General features: G+C 37.8%; 1 protein-coding gene across 2 annotated transcripts in view; it reads left to right on the forward strand.

The window, feature by feature from the left end:
* ANKS6 (ankyrin repeat and sterile alpha motif domain containing 6) overlaps positions 1 to 21,797 on the forward strand; it is a 49,013-nt gene that overhangs the window by 22,447 nt on the left and 4,769 nt on the right. The window contains exons 7-17 of one of the 2 annotated variants that reach the window (XR_007509794.1): positions 1,736 to 1,946; positions 2,540 to 2,589; positions 3,637 to 3,840; positions 5,636 to 5,801; positions 6,486 to 6,655; positions 10,160 to 10,349; positions 11,797 to 11,913; positions 13,825 to 13,892; positions 15,213 to 15,329; positions 16,294 to 16,390; positions 19,492 to 19,559. Coding sequence is in view for 1 of the 2 variants with exons in the window: in XM_049830435.1 (XP_049686392.1) it covers positions 1,736 to 1,946; positions 2,540 to 2,589; positions 3,637 to 3,840; positions 5,636 to 5,801; positions 6,486 to 6,655; positions 10,160 to 10,349; positions 11,797 to 11,913; positions 13,825 to 13,892; positions 15,213 to 15,329; positions 16,294 to 16,390 (1,390 nt within the window). In the remaining variant the exon portion in view is untranslated. The remainder of the gene's footprint in view (positions 1 to 1,735; positions 1,947 to 2,539; positions 2,590 to 3,636; positions 3,841 to 5,635; positions 5,802 to 6,485; positions 6,656 to 10,159; positions 10,350 to 11,796; positions 11,914 to 13,824; positions 13,893 to 15,212; positions 15,330 to 16,293; positions 16,391 to 19,491; positions 19,560 to 21,797) is intronic. The other variant, XM_049830435.1, reaches the window with a different exon arrangement.

The following is a 21,797-nucleotide window of genomic DNA, read 5'->3' on the forward strand; positions in this document are numbered from 1 at the left end:
GTTTACAGTTTATATTACTTCTACTGTATGACAGTTGGGAAGACATATATCAGTAAGTAGTTGAAAAATGTTAAATGCCAAGGAGAGAGGGGAATATGTATGATGGGAAGGAATGGCTAAGAATAAACTAGGTGTCCTGGTTTCAGCTGGGATATAGTTAACTGTCTTCCTGGTAGCTGGTACAGTGCTATGTTTTGAGTTCAGTATGCGAAGAATGTTGATAACACACTGATGTTTTCAGTTGTTGCTCAGTATTGTTTAGACTATAGTCAAGGATTTTTCAGCTTCTCATGCCCAGCCAGGGCACAAGAAGTTGGCACAGGACACAGCCAGGGCACCTGACCCAAACTGGCCAACAGTGTATTCCATACCATGGGACGTCCCATCCAGTATAGGAACTGGGAAGTGGGGGCAGGGAATCGCCGCTCGGAGACTAGCTGGGTGTCGGTCGGCGGGTGGTGAGCTATTGCCCTGCGCATCATTTGTACATTCCAATCCTTTTATTGCTACTGTTGTCATTTTATTAGTGTTATCATTATTAGTTTCTTCTTTTCTGTTCTATTAAACCATTCTTATCTCAACCCAGGAGTTTTACTTTTTTTTTTTTTTTTTCCCCAATTTTCTCCCCCATCCCACTGGATGGGGGGGGAGTGAGCGAGCGGCTGCATGGTGCTTAGTTGCTGGCTGAGGTTAAACCACGACACTAGGAAAGTACGTTATCTGGATTGGATATCATGTAACGCTGCCTTGATGAAGTATCATTGCTTTTAATTGACTTTTTTTGTTTTTAAAACTGTTCCAGAAAGGGAAGAAGAAGCTTTGCTAAGAAATAACCAGAAGATATTTGTAATCTGATTTACCTACAAGCCACATAATCTTTAATACAGATTGTATAGGTCATCTTAATATAACCTAGGTCTCATATAGTCTAGAAAAATGTCCTGTGAAATACTTGAAGCATGTTGCACTGTCTGCCTGTAAAAATGTGTAAGTCTGTAAATATTTGGATAAATTGTGTTTTGAGCAAAGGTGGTTCTTTCATGTAACAGTTTCCACATATGTCATACCTCTGTGGATAGAGGTTGTTAGGTGCAGTAGTCCTAAGGTTTGTGGTGTTTTCACATCTGATATTTCCTCACTTTGCTCTTCTTCAGTTTATAGTCTTTCCAGTCTGGCAGGGTTTAAGTTATCTGTATAGCAGCACTGTATGGATCGTGCATCTTTAGTTTGACAGGAATACTATCAGAACTCTTCCAGTTTGCCATTGATTTTGAAAGTCTTAAGGAGAAGCTTTCATGCAGGTTGGATAAACTTCTATGCACACCTCTAAAAAGCAGAAAATATACGTGCCAGTTCGTTGATGCTAAAGAGTGTAAGAATGGATGGTGAAATTGGAAGTTAAAGGGAAGATTAAATATTTGCGATGTAGCTGTAAAAATTTCCTGTTGAAATTGCCCTAATACTTTTATCTACCTTGCCTTTCCAGATAGTGTGGAAAAATATTGTAAGGCATTTCCCAGATGAAAAATAAGGAAGGAGATTAATCTTTTACATACAAATTATGGTGAAGGATTCTGTTGATAATTGCAAGCCACTTTAACATTGCTTTTGCAGTTTATATCAAAAACTACTTGACAGATTTATCACTGGTGTAAGGCTTACTTAATTGCACATTTTTTTCCTTCTTTTTTTCTTCTAGTTGGAACTAAATTGTTGTGTCTTCTTATCAATCTAGTCCTGGTGGAGCAGAATGTCCAATCGATTCCGCAAGCTGAAGCTGACTCAGACATTGCGCCATGGATTTCCTTCCAATCAGTTTGTGCCTTTTCCCGATGAGCCTGAACCATCATTAAGTTCCACCATAAAAGCAGTTTCACAGAGTGATACAGACACCCCTGGAAACCTTGATGCTGCTACAGCTTGGATCACAAATAACAAAGCTAGTGGTAAAGTCAGAGTTACCTTGTGGGAAGTGAGCTCTTGTGGGATAGTCAAGATGATACTATTTCTAATTTATTGATTTAGTTTTTATTTAGCTTAATATAACTGAAAAGACACTTAATGTATTTGTAGTATATAGGACGAGAGATGTCTGTACTCCTGACTGTTGATCATGCTGAATGCTGAGTGCAGCATCATTTAAGCAGGAAAATGTTAATATAACCATGTTACTGTTCTGTAGCAAGCACCATTAAATTGGACAGTAGAGACAGGTCACTCGTTGTTAATATATTTGGTAAACTAATTTATGTAATGAAAACCAATTTATTTAAACAAAGAAATAACTATGAGAAGATTGGAAAAGCCCAAATAATAAAGCACATCTACTGAAATTGTACAGCTCTCCATGCAAAACCCCCACAGTTTGGGAAGTGAAATAAGACTATTGGCTTCATTTTAATTCAGGTACATGGCAGTGTCACTGGAAATTTTGGTTCTGTGTGCTTACTGAGCATAAAGCTGTTGAATGTTTGAAAACAATAAGCTATCCTTGAGAACAAAAGTAGAAGCATGTAAATAACATTTATATATTTTTCAGGTGTAAACACTGCAAAAGGAGGAAAGGATGATGAATTATTGACAACCATGGTATGTCACAGTGTTCTAGATGTATTCAGTCCAATTCAGAAGCTCATGCAGCTCCTGGGTGTGGTGGTGGTTGTTTTTTTTATCTCATATCCAAGTCACCATTAGAAAGAGGGCTATCATGTTGACAGTCACTAGACAGGAACTGACAGGCTGTGATACATCAGTAGTTCTTACACTAGGATGTACTACAACTAGTATGGTATGGAAGCTGTTGACAAGTACTGACTTTTTTCAAGAGTTACCCACACCTTTGTACGATTAGCAATGAATTAGTAAAATAGATGGAACAGCTGATTAGTTGCTGACAAACGGTATGCTGTAAGGAAAATATGGGTGGAACATGGAACAATGTGAAAGTGAGAAGTTACTAGTAGAGGCAACCGTGAAATATTCAGTTTAGGATGTTTATTTGTATTGTTCTATTTCTTCTTTTGTTATGCTGTAGCTTTAAATTCACCTACAGCTTACTCCCTGGAGATGTCATTAAATTTGGCTGGTTATCCTTCATGTTCTTTTTAAGGAGACTGAGTAGCTTTTGGTGTGACTGATTGACAGAACTCCAGGGAGTCAAATCAGTTGTGTTGGTTTTCTCTTTCTGGAGAACACATACAGCAGGAACAGGCAGTTATTCACTGTTTCCAAGTGTCCTGTCCGGGAATACAGAGAGGACTATCTTGTTATTTTTTTTGAAATTATTTGATTTGGAAATTAATTGTTAACATTGCTGTTAAAATCAGTTTGAAGCAAGATTCAGCCCAATGAAGGAAGAGGTGGTTTCTGCCACCTAATGAACTATATTCATTGTATTAAATGAATGAGCATACTGATGGGTGCCAGAATGTCCATTGGATTCTCTCTGTTGTTGTGTCGTACATCTTTAGAAATACTACTTTTGTGTCTCATTTCCATTTTATTTTGTTTAAAAATGCATTTGTCTCTATCTTCTTATTTAACTTAAAATTTTGACACTAAATCATCAGCTTCTAGTAATCTTTCTTAAGAAGAGGCTCTTTTCTTTTTCCCTTTCTTTGTTTCTCTCTCTCGCAGTTGAGAAGTAGTGCTCCATTTACCAGGCTGCCCAGCGATAAACTGAAAGCAGTGATACCGCCTTTCTTACCACCCTCAAGTTTTGAGCTTTGGAATTCTGACCGAACACGACTCAGCAAAGATGGCAAAGCTGAACAGATGAGAACTGCCTGGCCACAGAGAGCAATCAAGCACGATTTTAACAGCAGTGGGAACTCTGATATAGTAAGCAAACAAAATGTGTACGAATATATTGTTATGTCCTAGCCATGGTGACTGGTGAGCCACGCTGTGTTTCTGATTAGAAATTACTTTAAACCCACTGTCTCAGTAACGGCTTGTCCTTTTAAGCTCTGCCTTTTAGGAAGAATAGACATCCCTATGGAAGGAATATAAATGCAACAAAAGTTTTGTATGAAATGATTTGTTTGCTGTTAACCAGAATAAAATCAAGCCCTAAGGAATTTGCTGCCAACTGCTAAAGTGGCTGCTGGTTCCACCTATGTATCTTAGTTGCCAAAGTAGGTACAGTAATTGGAGTGTGGTCGAAATTGCTCTGTTTTGGAAGAAGACTGGGGGAAGAAGAAAAGAATGAAAGTTTCTTAATTTTTAGGAACTGGGTAGGGAGGGAAGAAATATCAGTGAGACATAAATATACAGACATAGCATTCTGAAAGGTTAGTAATGGATAAAATTGTAGCAATTAGTGATCAAGTGGGCTTGAAGGCATACGGCCTTAAAGTGCAAGTATTGAAAAAAGGCAAAAAGCCTGAATAAATTCTGTTTTTTATAGAAGGAGCTTTCCTGATTCCACAGTGCTTTTCTTGAAAACACAAACCAGAAGGAAAATAGCTCATTTATCTTGAGACAGGAAGCAAAACAACCCTGACAACCTTTGCTTTTGTAGTTAGTAGGAGAAAAAGAAGTCCTTACTCGCCTGGCTTTAGACTCTAATAGTCAAGTGTAAAGAGGAGTTTATTTTGCTAGTCCAGAACTGTATTTCATGTCAGTTCTAGAAATGGGACAGTGAAAACATTTTAGAGTGAATGTTTTTCTGCCTTCCTTTTTTAAGTGAAAGTTGGCTTAATACCAGTAGAGGTGATTTAGGTGGAATAAGGTGGAGTATTAAAAGGGAAGTGATAGATTGCAGGAAGGTAAATGTTCCTCATTCTAAAAAAGTTGATTGTAATAATATAAGTGGATAATTGGCACATGTGTAAAGTGAGGCGAGGGGAAGTAGGGGAGGACTAGCCGTTGATCCTTCTGTGAGGAAAGAAGGGCTTTGCTAAGGTAATAGGGAGAAGGAGAGAAACCTAGTAAGTCAGATTTGGAAGAAGTGATTTGGGCAACAGGATAAGAAACATGAAAAAGCTGAGCTGCAAGAGCCGTATGTCAGATTGTTGGCAGTGGCCAGTGGTGTAAAAGCAAAAGAATTAAAGGAGGATGTGGATGTGGCTGAGGATTTGGCTAGCATATAGCTAGATCATTAATGCCTCAGTTAACAAGTCAATAAAATGGTGCGGGTAGATGTTTAGATTGAAGGGGATATGAAAATGCAACTGGAGGAGAGAAAGTTCTTGTCACTTGTTGCATCTTAGTAAGAAACAGGGATGTGATGGATGAGAAGTAGATGGTAGCTGTTTTGTGAGATGGGAGACACAAAACCAGGATTCTGCAGGGAAGTTTCACGTGATAATTTCTGCTCCCTCCCGCCCCTGCTCATAATATCAAGTATATCATACCTTAGGTGCATCGTATATGCTCATTTTGTGTTGGACAAAGTTTAAGGAGAATTAATGCCTTTATTGTGTTACTTCTTTTGTTGAATATATATATTCAATGTATATATATTTATATAAATATATATTCAATATATTTCTATATGTAAAATAAGATATTTTTTTCTGATATCCCTTTTGTTCAGTGGAAGTTTCAGAACTTATGCTAAATAAAACAGTAGTGGAAGCTTATCTTTGTTTTGCTCAAACAAGAAAATGTTATTTTTCCTTTTGTTTTCCAGACATCTGTTAGCAAAGGTACTAGACCAGTGAAATTACCAACATTTGCAAGAAGACCCGCATCTCCTTCAAATTCCAACAGCTTCAACCATTCCCCCCATTCTTCTGGTGGGTCCAATAACATTGCGGGAATTAACAGGCATGGAGGAGAACTGCATAATAGATCAGGTACCATGCTGCTTTTATTTTTAATCAGAAAGTAATTTGTATCTGGTTCAGCTAAAAAATTTAGTGTTCGTGATGATGGTAGAAGATACTAAACCTTTTCTGAAGGCTTCTGCTGTAGAAGCAAAACTTTCATAAATTTTATTGGAACAGGAATTGGACTTTGGACACCCACATAAGGAAATAGAAACGTCACATCTGTTACAGAAATCATAGGTTAGCCCCTGTCTCAGAAAAAACATGTTGATTTTATTTGAGTCCACCCACAGTGGATCAGGTGGATGCTTGTTCGTTGCAACATATATTTCATAGAGCTGGCTCTTACCCATGTTACTTGCTTCTTGTTTAAAATAAAAATTCAGTTTCAATTACAATACTTGCAGCTTTGTTTTTATCTTGCAACTGTAAAGACAATAAGGTGAAGCACCTTATGAAACCTATATCCAAGATTATGAAAGTCAGCTCTGTGTGTATATAGAGAAGGCTGGCTTCTCTCTTCTCCTGCAGTTGATTTTTGTTCCCTTCCTGAAAGCTGCTGCACAGGTCTGAACTTTACAATTCTCTCTTACTTCATCCAGTCAGTTTTTAAAAGAAAGTGAGTGGTGGAGAGAGGTGAATTGAGAATTAACAAATATTTTAAAATTATGGTTTCCTTGACTCTGTTTTTATTTTATTTTTTTTTCTTAGGTGGCAGTGCAGATAATGTTTTGTCTCAGATAGCAGCCCAAAGAAGAAAAGCAGCAGGCTTACCCGAACAGAAGCCCAGCCAACAACATAGTCCGGTCCAGTCAACTCCTTCATCCACTCTGTCTGATTTGCAATGTGCTCAAGTTGTTGGCAATGGACATGTTGTAAAGGTACAGAGAAATATAACTTTTTGTAATTCCAAATTGGCTAATTTGAATAGGTTATGTCTCAGTCATGGAGGGTTGATAAATATAACTGCCTGACATCCCACAGTGTAAATGAATGAACACCTGTTACAGTAGTGGAAACTTTTCAGCTCCAAAACCTTTCCTTTTAATTATAAGTCTACGAAAGATCAGGCCTAATAGTAAAACATGATTTTGCTTTATTATTACTTTAATTCTATTTTAAAAACAGTAAATGTAATACTTGATGTGAGGGTAGATCTGCACTGTTATTTTGGTTTCTCATTATTTCTTTCTATGGCCCTGATTGATTCCAGTGTTTTATGTTAGCAATGCCTGGGCTTTACTCTGAAGTGCCATAGCTAGTTTCCCTTCAAAGGTACAACCTGAGTGCAGAGTATGAGAAAATTTGTACCAGGATCTGCTGACCACAACAATATGCCCGTATGGAGTCTGCTCTACAAGGGTTTTAAACAGTATGAACATTAAGCTGTCATCACCAAAGTCAGATTTTGCTCCTGAGTGCAAGCCGTATTATCTGCACTGACTTACCTATCAATTTCCTGGAATAGCTTTACCCTCATGACCTGCCCATTTTTGTGCATGTACTTTGAAGCTAACAAGTGCTTTGTACAAACTTTTTAAGGATTAAGATTTTAAATCTTCAAAATCTGCAGAGGCAGAAGTTAGAAAGCAGCATCATAACAGAACGTGGGATACGCTATTGTGAAATGTGTGGGTTTATTCATACAGGGAAACATTACACTTCAGAGAACAAGAGAAAGCAAGCACATAATTTGGGGTTTTAGTTCTAATGTCTGGCATTCTGAAAACTTCAGAATACACGACCAAGAGCAAAATTTCTCAACTCTTTGCTTGTGTAATCTCCAAACAGCTCATTTGGCTTTGTTTTATTTTCTTTTCATCTTTTAATGAGATTATTCTTGAAGTTTTGCCCAAAGAAACAAAAATGGCCAGAGTATAAAATTATTACATTTTCTATCTCGTTCTGTGATGTCTTATATGACAACAGTAAGCAATATGTGTGTTTAATCAGTAAATATCAATGATAAATGAAGTTACAAAGTTGTTCAGTGATTTAATTGCAATTTCTGGAGGACAAAAATCAGAAGAAAAGTGGTCAACTACCAATGCCAAAACAGTTTTCAGGAATAGTCACTTTGTCAATCAGTCCTGATTCTGAAGGGACTACTGGTTGCTTTTCAAAGATGAGATTGGGAGCTAAAATTTATAAGTCCGCTGGAGTCCCAAAAGCTATGGACTCATACTGATTCTTTGGCACATGATACTCTTTTCTCCCTTTCTATCCCACGTAATTGCTCCTGGGGTTATAAATGATCTGTCTCTTTCTTTCCTGTAGATGAAGGCACTTTATTATCCTGTTCCCTCGTTAAAGTCTTCTCTACTGAACAGCTACCAAATGTTTTTTCTTTCAGAGGTGGTCCAACCAATATATTTCTAATTAAAGTCTCGGCAGTTTCTCTCAGCTTGTTTTTATCTTGGAAATAATGTCAGATGAGCTGCTTGTGTGTCCCCCAAAAAATCTTATTTTTCTCCAGTTATATTAGGTAGCCTCTTAAGAGAGAATATCTGTAAGCTTTGGGTTGCAGATCTTGGGGCTTGTTGTTACAACAATGCTACCACTAAGTTGTTTAAGTTATTCCCACTCACACTGAAAGACATGAGGAGATAAAGAAGTAGAGAGGTGCAGTGCCCTGCAGATCATCTTCTGGGAAGGCAGTTCATCATACCGTTGAAAAGATTTAAAAAAAAAAAAAAAATCATGCCAGTATGTTGGAAAGGCAATAGCCCTTTCATTGCTCTTTGCTTAGATGTCTAGGTGAATTTGTCTATCCACCAATAAGAAAACATGTAATCCGTGTGGATCTCTCTATAGGTGTTCATGTATCATATGTCTGAGGTGGTCATATGTCTGAGGTGGTTTTTGGGACATCAGTGTCTGTTGGGAGTACACAGTCACATATGGATCCACACTGGCTGCAAAAGCTTAAACAGCCTACTTTTTATGTTGTTGACTACAACAAAAATGCTGAAAATTTAATGTCTATATCCACTGTGGAAATGCTTGTGCCCTCCCGTGAGGATCATGCTGTCTAAACTTGGAAATAGCTGATGGAAAAATGGAGCGATGCTACACTGATCAGTTTTGCAGAAGTTATCTATGAGGGGTGGGATTGTACAAGCCTTAAAGAAAGGAAAAGAAAAACTGAATAACAATTTACAGGGTGATGTAATTTAAATAAATGCAGACAATGCACTAGAGAGGGAGGACCATTCTGAAACACAAATGGCCAATAACAGAATACAGGGAAATTTGGGACAAAACATTGAAATGAGTTCACGATGCTTTTTGGAGACCTCTCAAATTTGTATCGTGCTACATTACTTCTAGTCAATTCAGTGCAGGGCTAAGGAGGTAGTACATTCTGGCACAGGATAGAGTAAAGGAAGAACGTTACCACTCAAATCAATTTTATGTTTTTAATCTGCATCTTTTTCATTAACTAGAAAAGTTCATTTATGCCATAGCACAGAAGCAAAATTGTAAAGAGGCAGGAACCGCTGTCATTCTTCCTTCTTGCTTTGTTACCCAGCTCAACTTTTTTCTTATGTTTTTCTTGTAGCAGCCTGACTGAAAAAAAGGTGTTTTAAATTAAACTCTGAATTCGGGAATCCAGGACAAAATCACCTAAGACTTCTTTTTAGGTCATATAATGCAAACATCGATATGTGTGAAGTGATACGTAGATTGAGGAATTTGGGAGATGAGGTACATTAACTTGTTTTGGGAAAGACTGGCGCACATACATATATATTCTTATTTCTCATTTTAATTCGTCTATCTTCCTGTTTTCTATGCCTCCAAATGTGTTAAATATTTGCAAAATATTTAATAAATTTAAATCATTTTACTAATGTTAGGTAATAACAAGTTTAAGGGTTGACTGGAAACTTTCATTCCAGTGCAGCAAGGGCTTTAAATGCACCAGAAACTTAGTCTATGCTTGCTGCGTATTTCTGGTTAATCCAGCAGGAAGTGCTACTTTAAATTAGTGTCTGATATACTTTGAAAAGCTGTAATTGAGGCTTTATTTATCTAATTACATCTCTGAATGAAAAAGACCTGTTTTCAGAGTCAAAGTAGTTTCAGCTTTTATAAAAAGAATAATTGTAGTGCTTGTATATAGTATTGCTTCATAAGAAATCATTTTCTTATTCCAAAATTACAGCCTTAATAAATGTATTTTTCTTGATGAATTTGAGGAGACAGACTCTCACCTGGGATAAATCAGTATTGCTCCAATTATTTCAATGAGAATCAAGCAGAAGCTTCTAGTTGTGACTACATGCTCTGCAGAAGTGATATGCAATTTGAGTAATATTGAAGCGTCATATATAGGTAAACACTTTTTTTTTTAACTGAAATGATTGTATCCTTAACTGCAGCAAAAACTGGAGATGAACAAAAGACCTCCATCTGGGACTTCGTCTACGTCTAAAAGCACATCACCAACTCTCACACCTTCCCCATCACCCTCCCCGTCTCCTAAGGTTCACAATGCAGAGTCCTCTCTCTCTTCTTCTCACAGACAGGCCAAGAGCAATGGTTCCAGCAGTGGTACTATTACAGAAGATGGTGAGTTGGTCACTGTAATTACAGGAGATTGATTCATCAAGAGCACAAAGTGTTTTAAGCTATAACTGTACTGGATTAGTGCATATCTGCATGAAAGTGAGAACTTTTTTCTTTCTAAAAAAGATATTTTGGTGTTTCTTACTGCGAGATTGGTATTACTGCAGTAAAAGACTATTTCTCCCAAAAGCTGTGATCCCTTCCATTTAGAGGGATATTCGTACCATCTCAAAGCTAGCATAGAGCGTGTTGGTAGGCTGCTCTTATGTGGCCTCCTTCCTTCCCTCCTTTCTGGCTTAAATCCTGTTTTTCACCCTTTGCTGAGGGTAGAAAATATACTTTTTCCACATTCAAAATATTTTATTTTTTTTTAATGAGCACAGTGAAGCACATCACTACAGAAATACAATTTTGATTCATAGCAAGTCATAGCTACGTGCAATTTTTAAGAGCTGTATTGCATTTATTTTTTTAATTTGAAAAAATAGCCGTATTTTGACTTTATTTTTAACTTTAGGTCATAAGAAAGGATAATAATGTTACTACTTTTCCAATAAGATTATTACCTTTTAAGTTTAACTTTTAGGTCTAAATTACAACACTTTATTTTAGAAAGTTATGTTACTGCATTGAAAACAGGATATCAGCTACTTTGTTTTCTTCTGTAAGCATCTCAAAAAAAAAAAGTGGAAAAAATAACAACTCAGAATTTTTTAAATAAGAGATGGATGTACCTTATATCTGGTTTCTGCAAGAGGCACTTTGTACTATTTTTTGTTTTTTTGAAAGTGTCCATATTAATTTTGTTTTGTTTTCATTTATGCTAAAGCTGTCTATTGACACTGTACTTCCATTTGACACTAAAGAGAGGTGATATTTGACCCGCCTTCTGTTTTCTTATCATGGCTTAGCTGTAATGTGTTGTACTGATTGCTGGAGAAAATCCTTTCACATTTTAGTTAATGCCGTTTTATAATGATGGCTTGAATAACATAAGAGTTACCAGTTTAGAAATACATGAAGGGAAGAGAACTCAATGATGGATAACAAGGAGAATTGCTCAAGCTATCAGCTGTTGTAATCTGACCTGGTGAAGCTGGGCTTTGTGACTGCACCACTAGTAACATGATACAGTGAGTTTCCTCTGTAGCAGAGGGGTGGGTTGTCAGAAGCCTAAGTAATTCTGGGTTCATCGTGCTTGTAAGCTTTCACAGTTAAGTGGCCCTTTTAATTCAAGGGCTTCTCTTACTGTGCTTTGACTCAGCAGCAACAGTACAAATGCTCATAGGCCCATCAGTAATCAGAAGAGTAAGTACAGAAGGCCTACAATGTTAACTTTTCTTTTTCTTTCAAGTAAACTTAAATGAATTAGAAAATTGATTTGCATTGAATATTACTGTGAAGGAATAGTACACAGCAGGGTTCAGAGGTGTGTGTGGTTTCTTTTTAGGCAACCACGTGGTGGACCATCAACAGCTTGTCCCTATTCTGAGAACCAGTGATGTAGAGAATCATGAAAGACGAAACCATGTGAGAGTAAAAGGAGGCTCTGAAAACTTGGAGAAAGGTAATCTTATCCTGCTACTACAGAGAAGTACAAAAGAAGTGCTAAATAGGATTAATGTGGCAGGAGGAGTAAGAGCTCTGAGAACCTTTGCTTTCTCCACAGTTGTAGGTAAGGAGAGAAGATACGAGTAGAGCAAAAGAAGGACTTAGTGAAAAGTCAAAGGAGAAATCATGTATTAGTTTTGCATTACAACATGCAAGAGTTGTAAAACTGAGAGGTTTCAGGTTTTGTTCAAACTTAAAGTATAATACTGGAACTGGAAGAGGGAAAGAGGAAAAGACAGCATGAAAGGCCTACAGCTGAAAGCGTTGTCTCTGTGTGTGAGAAGTGTTAGATGTTATAGTTGTTTCTGACAGCAAGGCTCTGAGCTCACAAGACCTTGAAAGTTTCTTCCCATATCACAACCTATCATTTAAGGACACCCATGTCATGAAAAATAACTAACAACCTAAAAGAAAAAAAGGTTAATAATATATCTAAGGGCTTCTAATGAAACTTCTACTTTCTTTCTGTAATACAATATTTTTCATCAAACTGCATGGAGATGTTCTTGTGCTATGTTTTTAAAGCTGGTTGGTTACCTTTTCCCATGGATTAACCTCAGTTAGGGTACTAAAGCTTTTAGCTTGAAACCATGCCAGCCTTCACAAATCATGTTAAGCATACCAAATTAGTTGGCTTTGAGGTAAAAAACCAAAACCCTAGCAGAAAATACGACTCAACTAGATTTTTTTCACTTCAGTTTTCTGTGGGCTCTTCTATGTAAAGGAGGCTTCCAGAATGGTGCACAGAAAAGTGTGTCCATCTCAAGATCCTTGATGTCTTCTGAGAAGCTTAGAGAGTGAGGTTCTTTTTCATGTTGCTACTGATGATGAAAGAAAAGTGATTGTCAAAAGAAAAAGTGAAATAAAAACGAAGTATATTTGGGAATGGAATGGTGATGTATTTACAATGAAAGTGAGTTTATATGGGGAATATTAAATATAGTTTGGTTGTGTACTGTAATCATTCAATGTTCTTCGTTTTGACTTTGAATCCTTAGTTTGACTGACCACTTTGGTATTTCTGGGGGGAAAAAAAAAATTAGTTACTTGTGACAGCAAAGCAATAAACATAAAAAATCTGTAGTTGAGAGAGGTAGTGTGTAATTGAGAAGTAATGGCAGGTTATTCTAAAACTGAACTTGTGCTTTTTAACTGGCTAATCATATTTTAAATGTGTGGGAAGAGTCACTATTGGGTCCTCCAACTTTTAATTTCCTTAGACTTTAAGAAGAAACCCAGTATCCAGTGCCCTTAGTCTTGAAAGGTAAGCTTATGAAACTTAAATTCTGCCCAGATTTCATTTTAGCCGAACTTCATCTGTCTGTGTTCAAGATGCCTGGATGTCAGGCACTTAAGGAGAAGGGGTTCAGATATACCCTTGTTGTAGCAGTGTTTTGAATGAGCAACTGAGTGGTTGCTTGCTCTACACTTTGTCTTCCTGGATTGTGACGTGGAAATATGCCATTCAGTTCATTGCCTGCTTGAGGAGTTTTGCTGTCTAACCTACATGATCTGGGTCAGCCAACTGGGGCCAAGCACCTGTGTTTTAGGCATTGAAGTGCCTAAGTTGTACTTAGTGGTTTGGTTTTTTTAAGATCCTTTTAATGAGGAGGAAAGGGCAATACAACAGAAGGATCTTATCCTAGCAAGGTAAGATAGAATTACAGTATACAGAAGTAGGTGAGAACCCAATAAGCCAATGTTTTAATTTCTGATGCAGAGTAAATGCGGTTGGTTTTTTGTTATCATATATCACTGTGTGGAATATATGTTTTAATATACATTTTCAGCTGTTAACAGTGCAGAGATTGCTAAAATATTTCCTGATCCAAGGGGGTTTTTCTGTTTTTCTTTTCTATTATTACAGATGAGCTGACTGGCATCCTTAAAAAATTGTCACTTGAGAAATATCAGCCTATTTTTGAGGAACAAGAGGTATGTCTTTTTCTAAAACAGTAAAAACCAATTTTTTGTAAAAAAAGTAGGGTGCAACACACATTGCATCAGAATTGTGATCCAGAATCTCAAATTTGAAGTTTTAGAACCATTTCTGGTTGCAGAGAGGACCTTGAAACACGGACCAGGCAGTATTCGTGGCATGCGCCAGGGTACTGCAAATATGAGTGCTTTTTACACTGAACCTACAATTTTGATACAGATAGGTGCTTCAGACTTTTTTTTTCCCCCTCTCTGTTTTTACACTCTGCTTTTTCTATATACGTCTATATCCAATGTGACTGAACAGCTTATAGGACATACTTGTATCATCCTTGGAATCACAGCTGGAACCTCATTTGCAGATGGAGAACAGCAGAGTGTGAGTCACTGAGATGGCTGCTTTCTTTTCTTTATCTGGTGTGAATAAGCAACAGGAGAATTAAATTGGGGAACCTAAGCATCATTGTAGATGAGGCCTGTGACAATGACTTGCCTGAAGGATGCAATGAAAGGAAACATTGCTGAAAATAAGTAAAAATAATTCATTACAATGTTTAAGACACTATCAGATGTGAACAATAATTGTGCCTTTGTTTGGCCAAAGGCAGAGGGTAGTCAATGGACATCAAATAAATCGACATTGCTGCAGAGTTCAGGATTCAGCATGACAAACACAGATTATTTAGCTCGATCACAATACACTGGGTTTATCGTTGTTCCCCTACATGATAGGGAAGAGAGGATTTTGTAGAAATGAATATGCTCTGTGTGTGAAGGTTATATCAGTAATGAGAACTTTTAGATGTTTGTTCTTACCACAGCCTTATAGATGTGATGATGTAATAAAAACTGATATATGAACAAACCCTAGGTTTTCTTCAGGAGGCACTGGAAAAGTACACACAATATTCTTAAATTCCAAAAATACTTCAATGGGGGGAGGGAGAAGAAAAGAAAAGAGAGAAATCTTAGGCTTATTCAACTAGCTACTACTGTAAGTAGAGGAATTTTTGTGGGGAGTATATATTTTTTTATTGATAGAGCTTGTCTGAAAAAAAAATAAATCCATTATTTTAAATATACTATCATAATTAATTGAATTATTAACAGCAGTTTTAAAACCTGACAACAGAGTGGTAAAGTAGGTGCCATTCAGTGCTGGTAATTCACTAAAAATTTTTGTGTGTGTGTACAATATTTACAGTAAGTCTATACAATTGAAAAAAACCAAAACCAAACCCCAATTACTTTTAACCTGTAATAGTGAATCTTTGCCTAGGTAAATTTGTCTTGTCTTCCCCCCCACCCCCCATGCAGGTGGATATGGAAGCCTTCCTTACACTTACTGATGGTGATCTGAAAGAGCTGGGTATTAAAACCGATGGATCAAGGCAGCAAATTTTGGCAGCTATTTCTGAACTGAATGCAGGAAAGGTATATTATGAAGTACTGTACTTAGTAAATTAATTCAAGGTTTGCTTATATTGTTAATTCAACATATATTTCAAAACTCAGTTGAGGATGTTACTTAGAAAAGCCGAAAGAATGTTTTTTTCCAAACAAAGTATTTAATGCATTTAATTAGTGAAAAATACCTTCCTTTGTGGTACTCCCTGTTCTCTTTCATTAACTCTTTCCTAGTTCAGTGACTGTACAGTTCTTTTACAGAGTATTGGAAATTATATCAGAAGCTATTGGTAACATAAACATTGGTGGTATTGCAGTTACTGAATATTGATTTCAGCGATGCTAAAAAGAATCATCTGGCCACTATAGTCCAGCTAGAGAACATAATGTAAAAGAAAAGGTCTGCTTTGTTTTGCCTAGCAGTTTTTGATTTCTCTGTGATTAGGAAAATAGCACTTCTCTCATTCCTTACACTTTTATTGCCTTTTAATTTTATATTGACATAGACAAATTTGCTAAGGATGACATGCAGTAAACAATGTTCTTGTCAAAGGGATTATGGACTGGAGCATTTCTTTAATTAGGCTGGCTGACACTTCTCCGCTCCTTCTTTAGTTTTGAGGTCCATTCTCTCTCTGATACCGGAAACTCAGATAAACAAAACATAAAGATGATTTCCCCAAGTTAGGATCAACAGCAGCAAGTGATGAGGCTAAAAATTAGGGGAGATGGATGATGCTCCATGCTGTAAAGTTATGAAGAAAATAATGAAAATGTTTCTATTGTTATCTGGTAGTTTCAGGAAAAGATTACTAAAAGGTTTTCTGTGTACCTGGGAGGTAAGGATTTGTTATTATTCCTAATAGTACACTGTGACTCTCTGGGCACAGACACACGTATTTACACATTTTTTGGTGAACTCTTACTATAAAATTCATTTTTTAAATGGAAATTTAAGAATACCTTATTTTATTTTATTGTGCTTTTACAGGGACGAGAGAGACAGATTTTACAAGAAACTATACACAACTTCCACTCTTCGTTTGAGAGTAGTGTTAGCAACACACGACCTCCAGGTCATTCCCAGTGTAAGTAGCACCTGAAATTAATTGAAAAATGTATGGATACTTTCAATTAATACTGGATAGAAGACAGAATGTGTCAAACAAGCCACTTAACTGCTTTCTGGATTAATGATTGAAGCATGTCTGTGTCTTTTACTGAGACTGTAGAGAAGATTTCAAGGTAAAAGTAGCGATACCTGTAAGATTTTTATCACACTTCAATACTATGTGAACTAAGCATAAGACTTTTGTTATGTGTTACTAAACACAGAAAATGGATGCTATACTGTGTATAGTGTGTATGTATACATATAACAGCAGTGGGAGGTGTGTTTCTGTATGACATGTAATTTAGTTTTGCATATGCTTTATAGGAGACAATTTAGTGTGATCAAGTTGATTAAATATATTCAAGGTTTACAATTTAGTATACTGGCTGAGATAGGTATGTTAATTATGTATTCATGTATGTATGCATTTAGTTATTTTGTATAGGTAATATTTTATATGGTTGTCTATAGTCGGGGTTTTTGGAATACATCTTTTCCTACCACCAGTGTTAACTGCTAGCCATTGCTGCAGGAACTGCCTTTTAAAATGTTCTATCTATAATCAAAATGTACAGAAAGGTGTTGCTGACCTGTAACAAATGAATATATTTATTACAGTCACCCCTAGATACAAAAGTTGCAAATCTCTGTCCTGCCAGCTACCTGAGCCAAAGGCAGATATGCATCTGTTACTCAAGGTTAAGGAATGGGGCAAAACCTATTAATATGTGTATTTCTGGATGCAAGTTTTAGGAGGAACACGAAAGCCATTGAATGGCCTTGAGAAATTCACCATGTTAAAGTGCCTCTTCCTTTCCTTCAGTTGCTTGTTTTGCTGCTTGCATCCACTCATAAAATCATTTCATTTGTTTAGTGGTTATGTTAAATAATGTTTCATGTATTGTATGCTTTAGGAGGCCTTAATAATGAGCAAGTCCCAGTTGTTCCAATCTCAGTCAGCTGAATATCATTAGATATGTGAAAACAGGTGCTAACTGTAGTCCTGGTGCTGCCTTGGGGAAGACTTGGCATTGCTGGGGTAGTTAGTGTGGGCTATTTTCTGTATTCTATATAGTCTGCTTGGCTGAAAACCACTATCAGGTGTCACTGTATGCATTGTGCAGCTTACTTCCCATTCTCAGAGTAGGCAGCATGTGTGGGAACTTCTGGATGTCCCTTGATAACATCACAGGCTTGAAAAGCCTCTTCTGTAGGTGCTACTAGGGGAGCAGAAGCTGCTCTTTGGGATTTGATAACATGGTGCAATGAACTGGAATTACTCAAGAACTGAAGAAGCGTACAAATGTAATGTGTCTCCAAGCAACTTGCTGAGCCTAACCACTGAGCTTAAAAGTGTCTTGAAGACAGCAAAAGACGGTAATGGTGGCACAGAGTTAGGGAGAACATCCTTTTGTAAGGATGCAGGCAACAGTTGCTCCTGCTGACCAGTTGATGAGGTGCTGCAAGGAGGCTGCCATCAGATCCAGCTTTTGGGGTTTTGTGTGTGAGAGCTCTATGAAATAGATTTGGCTGTGAAACAGGAACAGAAGCACTAACAGAGAAGGAAGAGGAAGAGAACATGTAGATAAAAGAAGTTTCTGCACCAGGTAAGCTGCTTTTTATTGTAAAAAGTAGCAGTGGGACCACATGCAGTCTCTGGAACTTGAAGTACTTTCCAGGAGTGCGTAATATTTTAGAGCATAAGAGCAGCTGTACCGAGTCAGATCCAAGGTCCATACAGTTGTGTTCAGCTTTTTCATCTGGTCTCATTTGGCGTTGGTGTGAAGAGCTGCTTGCTTTCATTTGCTGTGAACTTGCCATGTCCTGACTTATTTTGCTTTATCCTACTGGATCAGAAGATAGAGTGGACAATTGTTCCCTTTTCACTTCCTCCATGCCACTGATGATCTTACAGATACCTGTGATACTCATCCTCAGTCATGCTGTTTTCCAGACCGAAGACTTATAAGCTGCTTAATCATTCCCTATACCATAGTTTTTCTGATCTCTTTTCCTTTTCTACTATATCCTTTCAGACTTGGACATACCAGCCTAGCATACAATTTTCAAGATGTAGGCACACCATGGACTTGCGCGACAGAGTGATGTTTGTTTTTTAGTTGTGTTCTCTATTTTCAGTTCTCTTGCCCTTTCCTAGTTATTTCTAGTACTCTGCTTTTTTGGCTATGACTGAAGACCAAATTGGTATTAATTGGAACTACCTCTTATAACCCAGCTTGTCTACTGAGTTCAAGCTCAGACCCTATCATTTTATATAACCACTCATACATCACTTTTTCCATATGCCTTCCTTCATAATACTTCATGTTTATCTTCACCAAATTTTTTATGCCCTCTTACTGTTTGGGCATTGATGTCTCATGAAGTCCTTTTGCCAGTCTTCTGTTTGCCTTTCTTTTTATTTACATGGATAACTTAGGAGAGTTTGTCACTTCACTCTATATGCCCTTTTGAAATCATACATTGAATATCCTGAGCCTTCATGCAGATCCCTATGAAATGCTAGTGGTGAATCTCTACTATGGAAAAAATCACTGTTTACTCCCACCTTCTGTCCTCTGCCTTCCTAACTGATTATTTATCCACACAAGAAATTTTCTTCTCACCCTGTGGGTTCCTTATTGACTTAAGAGCCAGACTTCAACCGTGTGAAATACCTTGTAAAAATCCAGGCATCAAGTGGACTTCTTTTATCTACAAGGCTGTGGGCACCTTCAAGGAATTCCAGTAGGTTGGTGAGGCAAGGCTTTGCAAATCCCTTTTTGATTGTTTTTCACAAAATTTCAGAGTCTTTGTTATAGTTTATGCTAATCTGCCTGATGCTGCTGGCCATCTCACTGGTCTGTGTTTCTCTGGATCTCCTCTTGAACCATAAAAAAAATTAGCATCGTTTTTATTACTTCCCACTTATGTGTCAATTTAACTAAGAACCTGTGCTTTGTACTCAGCAGTTCAGTTGCTTAATCCTTGTGGTCCTCTAGAACATCTGGCTTAGCAATTTGTTATTATTTGCTTTGTGTATTTTTTTTATAACCTTTTTTACCAATACTTCAGGTTAAGATACCTTGGACTCCCACATAAAGAAGGCTTCTGAAATGGGAACCTTCCCAAGCTTTTCCATGGTGAATACATTTAGTTTTTCTGATGTGAACTTACTTCTCTAGCTTGTTAGAGTCTAATCATTGATTGGCATCATGGCATCTGTAACTGGCTGCCTCCTGTGATGTGTTTGAAAAGTCATATGTGGAACTTTTATGCTTTTTGCATGGTCCACAACCACTGGTTTCTCTACAGCTCTTCCTAGGAGCCTGTCTGGACACCATTAGCAAGAAAGCCACTTCATGATTTGACCTTTTAGAAAGCTAGATGTAGCTCACAGGATGACAAAAACATCCTGCTCTTCCAGATGTGTCAGTATCACTGTTTTCTGTGACTGTGATTGACCTGTCACTGTGATTTCCTCAATTTTTTGAGTGATTTGAGTAATTTTAAAAGCTCGGTACCTAAAATGGAGTGGCTGCCAGTGTAGCTCTGCTTTTATGAAGGTTCCAGCCTGTAGGGGTGTAACGATGTTAATGAAATACAATCTGAATATATCTGTAAGACTCAGAAATTAAAAAGCAGGGGAAAAGAAACTAAATCCTCACTTTCTGGAAATGTAGCTTGTAATTGTGGGAGGTCTGTAGGCTGCCATCACCAAGCCTCCGAATGTCTACAGCTTCTACACCCTCTCCATCCACAGCTCCAGTACTCACTTAGCTTCAGTTCCCCCCAAGATGCCCTAATCCACACTGCCCAGGCTCAGTCTCTCTCCTGCTGCCACTGGGGCAGGAGCTGTTGCTGCTTGTCAAACCTGGCATGAGATGGCAGGCAACAGAAATAGAAAAGCATCTAGATGAGTCTTTCTAGAATGGAAAAGAGAACTGCAGTGATTAGCTACGTTTATACTTTCAAGGAATGCACTAGAAGGAAAACAACGAGAGGCAGAAAAAGTAAAAGCAAGACCATCAGAAGTAGAGGAATGATGTTATTACTAATTTCACACAACAGGCCTGTTTAGGGAAGATACTACCGTTTCTTCTTGATGTTTTTTTGGCAGTTCAAAATCAATTGCTGGCTTGCTGTATGGTCGGCTAGCTTCTGGCTGAGTACCTCCTGCTGAGGTCACTGCTTCTGAACTCACTGTGATACTCACTACAAGAACTCGTAGAAAAGTTGTTGAGTGTTTGTTGGGTTTTGTCAGATGAGCTATTTCAATTACAGTAAAGCTCACTGTTGGGAGAACAATTCCTTTGTATGTCAGTTGCTGTGTCATCCCTGGGGCTGCAAGTGAGATGATTCCACTTTGCGGAAAACAACAGGCTTTGACATACATTTGTTTTCTGTCAGAAGGGTACTGAGACCACTTCTTCCCCACCCCACACCAGTGATACTAGGTTAGGCTGTGGGAGCTCCATATTCCAGTCTTTGCCTGAACTGCATAAGGTAGATGACTGCCCTAACTGTAGCATAAATAATTCAGTGGTTACTGGACCCGTAAGCCATTAGGTTTGGGGGCACCCATAGTTCTTGTCCCTGGTCTGAAGAGGGAAACAGTACTTGCATGGAGAGTGTTGCCTGTGTCTCATTTTTTTTAATGGAAATGAACTGGTGACCTCCAGAAAATTCTGCCAAAATTAATTCATTCTTGGAGTGAATGTTACAGGGGTATTTGACACTTTGGTAGTTTTCAGGGGAAGAAGTTATGGCTTGGAAAATTGTGAATGCATGCCAATCATCCTGTCCTTGGTAAGAGAAACTACTAGGAAGATACTGCTTCTTTATACCCCAGTGAGCTGTGTCAGACAAACACAGAATTAGCTTACTGCTTCACCATTTAAATTTAGAGTAGATGACCAGCCCATGGAGGCATGAGGCAAGATGACTGCTCTGAGGAGCAAAATGCTCCTCCTTTGTCTGGACTCCAGTGAAACAGCAAGTGGCAGCATGAAATCCAGATTTCTGAGGAAAGTGGATTTAAGAAATTGTATCACCCCAGAAAATGTTTATGCTTGTAGTTTGAGGTGACCTTTTTGCTTACATGATTCTGGTAAAAAAGAAAGTCAGACTTTTTGAATGCCTAATTGCCAGGACTAATTGTTTAGGGTTGGGTTCTTTGCAGGGAGGGTGGATGGGTGTCAAGATTCTTGCAGTCATCAAGTGGATAATTAAGGAGTTGAACAGATCTGACATTGGTGTGCAGGTTAATTGAAAGAAATGACACCAAAGGAGAGAGCTGCATCTCAACACAGACTTGCCAAATCAGAACTGCAAAGCTGAAAATGTTGATGTGGATTCTGTGGAATTCGGGGGGGGGAGGG

The sequence above is a fragment of the Accipiter gentilis genome, chromosome 27, assembly GCF_929443795.1.
Source record: "Accipiter gentilis chromosome 27, bAccGen1.1, whole genome shotgun sequence".
NCBI lineage: Eukaryota > Metazoa > Chordata > Aves > Accipitriformes > Accipitridae > Astur > Astur gentilis.